Source organism: Eumetopias jubatus, unplaced genomic scaffold (assembly GCF_037043125.1).
Source record: "Eumetopias jubatus isolate StellerSeaLion01/CBP00866 unplaced genomic scaffold, mEumJub1_p1.0 scaffold_13, whole genome shotgun sequence".
Lineage (NCBI taxonomy): Eukaryota > Metazoa > Chordata > Mammalia > Carnivora > Otariidae > Eumetopias > Eumetopias jubatus.
In genome coordinates this window covers 107,811,143-107,819,922 of record NW_028274819.1, presented here as the reverse complement: position 1 = coordinate 107,819,922, position 8,780 = coordinate 107,811,143, and the positions used below count along the sequence as shown (strand labels likewise).

Sequence of the window (8,780 nt, the reverse complement as noted above, 5' to 3'; positions counted from 1 at the left end):
TACCAGTGGTCGCTCCAGATAAATGGGTCAAATTCACGTAAATGGCCAACTTGCAAATAACTTTTCTTTCAATTCTTTGTTTTTAGTTTTCGTTTTGTCTTCATAACTGCATTTTAATGCAAATTCAGTTAGACTCGGCTTCACTTCCCTGTTGCTGCAGCAGAGTCTGAGGAGTTGGAGAAAAGGGAAAACCTCGAGGGATATTAGAATATAGAATATTCATTTTTTATTCCTGGGGGGTAGCCTGACTCGGATTGAAATCGGAAGTTATTAAATAGCTGTTTGAGCTTTGGGCAAGTTGAAAGACTTGGGCTGAAAAACACAAAACGGGGATCACAATTATAATTCAGACAGAGCACGTGTGTGTGTGTGTGTGTGTGTATGCGCACGCTTTGCCAAGGTAAACCCAGGGCAAGCGTGTATTAACAGCTCTGAAGTAGTGTGACGTCACCATAGTAACAGCCACCTGTGCGCCTGCGTAAATTTAAAGAGCCGGCGTACTCCAGGACGCGCTAGTCCCGCCCCCTTCCTCAGATCGCTCCGCCTCCGTGTCCCCGCGGCCTGCCCGCCACGCCCTGCGGGATCCAAGTCACCAATCAGCGTCCACTTTTCCCTTGCCGTCAATGGCGCGTGCCCCGGTTTCAAAAGCTCGGGGGCGGGCTCCAGGTTCCGCGCACGCGTGGTCGCCCCTCTTGCCCCACGCTGGTGCCGCGTCCCCTCAGTGCCGTCCTTCCGCCTGGCCTGAAGTGTCTCGTGTCTGGGGGCGGTCTGGGTTGTCTGTGCCGCGGCAGCGATGGGCAAAACTGCCGACTCTCGGGGGCCGGGAGGCCGGCCCGACCCGGTGCGGAGCTTCAACCGTTGGAAGAAGAAACACGGCCATAAGCAGAGCCAAAAGAAGCAGTTGAGGAAGCAGCTGAAGAAGCCCGAGTGGCAGGTGGAACGCGAGGCCATCAGCCGCCTCATGCAGAACTACGAGAAGGTGAGGCTGGCGCGGGGGCGGGGGCGCGTGTCGGCGGCAGGGGCTGGCGGGGGCGGGGGGCCGCGAGTCGCCGCGGCGGTGGGAGATCCGTCGCTGGGGCCGGGGCTGGGGGCGGGCAAGCCGGCAGTCCACCGGGCTGGAGATGGGGGTGGGGTGACAGGTGCCGGCGGGGGCCCGGCCGAGGCCCCACAGGTGGTGTGCCGCGCGCCGCGGACCAGGCCTCGGGACCATCCAGGCCGCTCTGCTGCTCGCCACACCGCTCTTGATAAAATAATGGGAATGCAGTGGCGCTTAAGAGCAAGGAGTTAGTGGTGAAACAGGGTCATACTCGCAGCAGTACTGACGACAGTAGTGATAATAAGGCCGCCTGTGTTTTCAGCCACTAACCATGTGCTTTACGTTAATTACGTGACTTGAACTGAGGTATGGGTCGTATGCCCATTTTACAGGTGAGAACATTGAGGCTCCGAGAAGATAAGGAACTTGTTTTAAGCTCACGTGTTAGTAGGTGGTATGGAATTGGAACCTAGACCCATGTCTTTCCAAGTCCAGAGGCTTTGCTTTTAACCATTACGCCCGATCTGCAGACCTCGACATCATCCGCCTGCCTTCCTGTGCTCATCTCATTTTCTCCTCTTGGTTCCTCTCCCTGTCCAAGAATTGGCATAGGAAAGCTGCGCTCCTGGTGTGTTTCTGCCGTCTGCCATCCTCCGTTGTAGTGGATGCTCTCAGATGGGTTAGACCTGTCGTTACCGTTTTGACCTCTCGTCGTCTCCCCCCGCCCCCTCGGTCTCCTTGGCATGGTCAGTACCCCTTCTCCTCGGCCCCCCACAAGCCCCTTCTTTTGGCCTTCACCCACCTCATTCAGCCTCTCCGTGATTGCCCCCTTCTAGTACAGTATAATCAAGGATTTAATATATGGGACATTTCTGGAATTATAGTCATCAAGTGTCATGCTGGTATAACTTTCCTTTAAACACTCTTAGGTCAACAGTAAGATTAGATAGGTAACCTTTATTTTTGGTTGGGCTTTTATGTTAAGATAAATGATAATTTGATCCTGCTTTTGATCACCAGATGAGTGACTTTGGGCAGGTTATTTACTCTGCTTCCTTTTTCTTATCTTTAAAAGGCATCATAATATCTATTTTATAAGTTGTTGGGAGGAGTTAGTAAGAACGCATGTTAAGCATTCTACACAGTGCCTGATACATATAAATATATTAGCTGTTACATTATTTCTGCTATTGCTGTATGCACAGCGTCTTAAGAAACCATTGTAAACTATTAGATTGCATTTTAGAGTGTTCTTTAACTAGACTTGCTTAAGGGATATAGTCTCAGCCTTTCTTTCTTCTCTTGTGTAATAGCAGTGCTTATTCCTCAGGACTGGTGACTCGTTTTTGTATTCTACCCTCAGCCTTCTGAGTTTGTATTTTTTTCTGACTGTGCTGGATGTCTTTACCTAACTGTCAGGATAACTTAAATACACAAGTCCAAAACGGAGCTCATTATCTTTGATTCCCCAATTCACAGTCCTGTGTATTAGTTCCCTCTTGCCACTGTAACAAATTGCCACAAACTCCATGGCTTAAAATGATAGTTCTGGAAGCCAGAAGTCTGAAATCCATTTCACTGGGCTGGAATCAAGGTGTCATCAAGGCCATGCTCCATCTGGAGGCTCTCGGGGAAAATTCGTTTCTTGCTAGTTCTGGCTTCTGGTGGTTGCATTCCGTGGCTTGTGTCTGCACCACTCCCATTTCTGCCTCCATGGACACGATGCCTTTGGTTCTGTGTCAAATCTACTTCTGCCCTTTTAAAATAAGGATACTTCTGATTGCATTTAGGGCCCACCCAGAATATTGAAGATACTTGCTCATCTCAAGATCTTTGATATTGACCTGGACAAAATCACTTGCCATCTGAGATAATATTCACAGTTCTGGAGGTTAGCATATGGATGTATTTGGGGCTGTTATTTGGCCCACCACATGCTAGCCCTACTATCTAAGCAGACTGCTGAGCTAGAAACCTAGGAGTAATCCTAGAGACTTTCTTCTCAGCACATCTTACGTCCAGTCACACTGATAATCTTCTCTGCCTCTTAAATTTTTAAAAAGTTACTCCATCCCCCCTGCTGTGCCTTAGTTCAGGCCCCATCAACTCTTGCATGGATTACTATGGTAGCTATTGCTTATAAGAGGGATTAGTAAGCTCTTTCTGTAAAGGACCAGATAAGTACCATAGCTTCAGCTTTGCAGGTCAGGAAGGTGGAAATACTCAACTCTGCCATTGTAACACAGAAGCTGCCATGGAAGTACTTAAACACATGGGTATAGTTGTGTTCCAACAAAACTTCAGTCAGGAAAACTGGTGGCTGGATTTCACCCTTAGGCATTATCCCCCTCTGATCTGTCTTCTGTATTGCTGGCAGGATGATTCTTTCCAAGATGAAAATCCAGTCATATTCTTGATTAAGAATAAGGCTCAAAGTAACTCACAGTTACTTTCAGGAAAATGGTCAAATACTTTCATGTGTCAACATGTTCTACTCCAGCAGAAGAGTAAGTTATTTGTGGTCAGGCAGACCTGGTTTAAATCTCACGCAGTTGGGGTATTGAGTAGCCAAGTTTCTTAATATTCCTAAGTCTCAGTTTCTTTCATTCAGCAGAGATTACTAACTACCCAGAGTGTTGTAAAGCTCAAAGAGGTAATGTATGTAAACCAAGTGGTGTGTGGTAAGCATACATGCAAGAACAACTTGTAATTTCATGAATTGGCCATGTTCTCTGATACTGCTACTTTTTTTTTTTTTAGAGATTATTCAAATATTTTACTTATCTATTGGAGAGAGAGAGCAGGAGCAGAGGAAGGGGCAGAGGAAGAGGGAGAAGCAGGCTCCTGGCCAAGTGGGGAGCCTGACATGGGGCTCCATCTCAGAACCGTGAGATCATGATCTGAGCTGAAGTCAGAGCCTTAGCTAACTGAACCACCCAGTCGCCCCGCTCCCCAATGCTTCTTATCCTGGTACTTGATGTTTCCACCACGTGCAGTGAGCTCCCCCATTCTCCCACTCTAGGAACACCTACCAGTCCTTCAAGAGTTAAACTTCTCTTCCTGACCTCCCCAAGTGGGGTTAGGGCTGCTGTGTGTAGCGTTCTGTATACACTTTTATTACAACATTATCACCAGGCTGTGATGATTGGCTTCTGTGTTTAGCTGCTTTCTTAACTTTCCCGCTAGACCATGAACCCCTTAAGGTCAGAAATCTTCGACACCCTCACCTTCATGCTTCCAGACGCTGGTAGCATAGTGCTTGTCCTGGAGTAGGTGCTCAGTGTTTAGATGTTGTTTGGGGCACAAGGACCTTTTCCAGATGGCTTTATTCTGGTTGGTAACATAGGTCTATTCTTTTTGGTCTCTGTTTGAATTACAATTACTAACATTTACAAAGCTTTTTACATGTTGACTTGCCATATTCTCACAATAGATGACACTGTGAGACTGTTTCCATTATACAGGTGAGAAGCTTTAAGGAAGAGCAAGACTAAATAATTTCTGCAAGCTTAAACAGCTAGTAGTGAAAAAGTTCTAACTCAGGTAGTCTAGGTCTGATGCTAGAGTGCCAAATTACTACACTTCACTGCGTTGCACCTCATGAATGTTTAAATTCTAACCTTTTCACTATACTGAAGGAACAATTTTTTCCTGTAAGTATTGTGTTTTATTTCTTTATTTTTAATCTTAGAAATATTAAGATTTAGTCAAGAAAGAAATGCACTTTGAAATCAAATGCCAGGGCCAGCAATACTAGAATATAGTCGTAGCAGATCGTTATTGTCTAGGTAACTAAGGTGCAGACCCTCACTGCAGGGTTCCTCAGATGATAGCGTCTGTGCATAAAACTATTATTACAGCATGTTTATAATACAAGGATGGCGTTCAGTAGCTTCACTGGTAAAACACTGAACAGTTTGATTCAGAAATATCTGGAACAGTTTGACAAGGTACTTGTTGAGGTCTAGGTCAAAATAGATAGGAAAAAATACGTGTCTGTGTCTATACAGAGGTGGGGAGTTGATACATTTTGATAAATGTTAAAATCTTAAATATGTACAGTGCTTTGGAGTTAGAGGGTGGTGTAATTAGGGGAAAAGAGGTTGAGTTATTCTGTGCCTGCGCTTTCTGGCTAGGTGAATTAGAAAAATGTGTTTCCTCTGGGCATGCTGCCCTTCCTCGTCGTTGCAGCCTCAGGCCTGGCTTGTGGAGCTGAGTGTGAGCTGGATTTCAGCCCCCATATGCCTTTGTGTGGGGCACAGACTGTCCAGCAGTTTGTGGTAGCCGTGAGTGGAGCTAGTTCTTGAATGGTGTGTTCTCCAGATAGAAAAGATTGGCAAGAACATTGTATGTTGAGGGAGCAACACAAGGATATACAAAAAGCTGTAATAACACGTGGTGTTCTTTGAGGGGGAGATGCTCTGTGGAGTGTGGTATGTGTTCGTGAACTGGCTTCAGATGAGGTTGCAGAAAAGGGTCAGAGGTGGATTGTCAATGGTTTTGGAGGCTGTAATAGTTAAAATAATGGTCTCCTAAAGATGTCTGCATCCTAACCCCGAGCCTGTGAATAAGTTACATGGCAAAGGGTAATTAAGATTGCTGATCAGCTGACCTTAACGTAGGGGGATCTGGATTATCCAGGTGGGCCCAATGTGATGACCCAAGGGTCCTGAAATGTGCAGGAGAGAGGCAGTGGTGTGGGAATGCTGTGAAGTGAGGAAGACAGGAAGACCATTGCTGGCTGGTTTTGAAGATGGAAGAGGGACGTAAGCCAGTCCAAGGAAGTGGGCAGTCTGTGTAAGCTGGAAAAAGCAAGGAAGTGGATTCTCTCCTGTAGTCACCAGAAAGAATTTTAGCTGAGTGAGACCCATTTTGGACTTCTGACTTCCAGAGTTTAAGTTAATAAATTGATGTTGGTTTAAGCCACTGTTGGTGGTCATTTGTTTCAGCCCCTGTGGAAAATTCATACAGAGGCCATGTTTGGAGACTTTATCTGGAAGCAGTGGGGAGTCTCTGGGAGCAGTTAGAGAACATAGCCAAGCTGTAAAGGCTGTGGAGGCTGTGACCAGGTCGGAGACTGTTGTTGCTGTTGTCTAGGTCTTAGGTCTTCCGAGGGGCAGATACCAAGTTGGGATTAAGTGAATTGGAGATTTACTGGGGGGAAGTGTCTGTGGAAGTGAAGGAGAAGGAACAGAAATAGGGAAAGGAGGGAGGACGGAAGGAGGAGCCAGTAGGAAGAGTCTCAGGCTGCAGCACAGTCTACGAAGGCTTCTGCTGATGGGGTGTCCTGGAACCAAAGCTGCCCTCGAAGGGAATGTCTGGTCCTGCAGGAATGGGGCAGGAGGGGTCTCCAGTTGTACTGCCGCTCTGAGTCACTGGGAGCAGCCAGGGAAGCATGGTGCTGTCAGCGGTGGCTCTGGAGGATGGACTATGGCTCGTCCGTCAACTGTGCTCCCTGCAGCCGGAGATCTGGGTGGTTTATTTCTAAGGCCACCACGTAGGGGGTGTGTGTTGGGGGTTCTGATGGAGAGTTGGGGATTGAAGCTTGTTGAGAAGCTTGTTGAGCTCAACATTTGTTGAGCTCTTTGTTTCAGTTCAGCACCTGTGGTTACTGTCGCGGAGAGACTCCATCTCTGCTCCTGGGGTTCATTTAGACTGTCTTTGAGAGTCATCAGCTAGCGCTGTATAGGACCCCTGTGCTCTAATCCTCGTATCCCCCCTTTGATCAGAATTTGGTGTGGTTTGGGGCAGATTGCTTTTCTTGTCATGATTGCAGGGGGTGGAGTATTCGAGGATGTTCTTCTGTTTTCTTCTCCTGCTTTGAGGATGTGAAAGCATTTTTCACTTTTGTGAGAAACGAGAGTTGTGAGAAGAGTGTTGGAAGAAGTCCTGGGGGTGGTGAGTGGTGTCCACCCTGTTCTCCCCTCCACCCCTCCAGCTTTCCCACCAGTGCTGGGAAGTCCTGGACAAGTACTATTGCTGAAACATCTGTTCTCTGAATTGAGAAGAGTGACGCAGATTTCAGAGGGAGTGTGAGCATTGGAAGACAGGAGTGATTTGTTTTGAAGAAAAGAAAGGGCCGAAGGGGAACTAGAGTGTTACTTTGTAGGAACATAGCCCACTGACTTCTGGGAGTTCCAAATATTCCTTGGAATGTAACTGAGAGCCTTCTGGAGCAGGGTTGGCAACCTTTTTCTGTAACAGGCCAGATAGTATTAGGCTTTGTGGGCCACATGATGTCTGTCGTAACCACAGAGACACTGTAAACGAGGGGTTGTAGCTGGGCTCCAGGAAAACCGTGTGCGAGAACAGGCAGCCAGTCGGATGGGCCATGGTTTGCTGACTCCTGTTCTAGTGCATCGGTGAAGTAAAAATTTCCTTCTGTTTCTTTGACTTCTTTCTAAGAATATGTTGTGTAGCTCTACATTGTAATGGCCGACAGAGTGCTGGAACGGTTCCATTCTTCCAGACTTTCTGTTAGGAGGTCAGCAGACTAGACAGAGATGTGCAGTATTTCCTTGGAGGAGCCCACTTTGCCCGTGCTGTGTCTCTGATGGAGGCTGACCAGTGTGTCGCTCATCTGGGTCCTCCTTCAAGCCTTCTCTTCTCTGTGAAACAGCTTTTTAGCTGATGATATCACAAGTGCATGGGTGGACTGCCTCTAATTTTGATGTTGTGTTTGGGAGATTTACCTGATGGGACACGACATTCTCATTAACTTTTCTCTTACATGATTATTCCTCTTCACTCTTCTCTGGAATGATTTGTAGGGATTAAGGCATTGTGTTAATATTCGTGTTTTCAGCATGTGAGGACAGAGAATAACCCTATCTGGGCTACATTAAGGATCTTGGGAAAGATGATATGTAGACTGTAAAATGAAATAAAACCTGTCATCCCTTTACTGCTTGGAGTGTAATTTAAATAAATGAACCTTACAAATGCAACTTTTCCCTTTTGTGAATCATGAATAATTTGGCAGCATATTCCCAGATCTGAACAGGAGTTCCTGCTTTTAGCATCTGTAATAAAATAATTTTCCTGAGTAGCTGAAATGAAATTCAGAAAATTGGGTTTATGCTAATGAAGAACATCAGTAATGAACATTTAGATAATGTAAAGTTAAAGGGCAAAATGTTACTTATTGTGGCTTCAGAGCATGACTGAGACATTTCTTCTGGTTATTGTTAATGCCCCCTTCTTCACTGTATCCCCAAATGAGGAGTTGTCAGGTTGGATTTGGCATGCCACTGATTGATGGTTAAAACTTGAAAAGATTTGTGCTAACAAGATACATTTCTCCAATTAACTTCAATCTGTTCTCCAAAGTGTGTAAATAGAAGTATTCTCATTGTGTTCTGTGGCTTAGAGTCATTTTGCCCCTTATTTCTTAATATTCCTTGAAGGATGGACTAGAGGTAGAGTTTCTTCCTAAAATTGATGTGGTGATGATTTTCTGTGTTCTCAGAGGTGAAAGAGGGTTGTGGTGGTGGTGGTTTGTGTTTTGAATGAATGAGGTGTTTTTTTTTTTTAACCAATTTAAATTGTTACAAGCTTATATTTTTGATTCATGACAGCTTCCTTAAGGCATATTTCTTTCTAGAAGGAATGATGGTTTTTAATTAGAAGTGATGGTTGAGTTCAATCCTGTAGTACCAAGGACTAACCAGGCAGCACAATGTAAACCAAAAATGGCCTTGTTGTAAAACAGATGAATTATATGGTACATTATTCTTTCTTAGCT

General features: G+C 45.7%; 1 protein-coding gene across 1 annotated transcript in view; it reads left to right on the top strand.

Annotated features, from left to right (window-relative positions):
* Positions 1-692: 692 nt before the first annotated feature.
* The window catches only part of DDX10 (DEAD-box helicase 10), a 268,814-nt gene continuing 260,726 nt past the window's right edge, over positions 693-8,780 (top strand). The window contains exon 1 of the mRNA XM_028105941.2: positions 693-979. Coding sequence (XP_027961742.1) covers positions 794-979 — 186 coding nt within the window. The 5' untranslated portion in view covers positions 693-793. The remainder of the gene's footprint in view (positions 980-8,780) is intronic.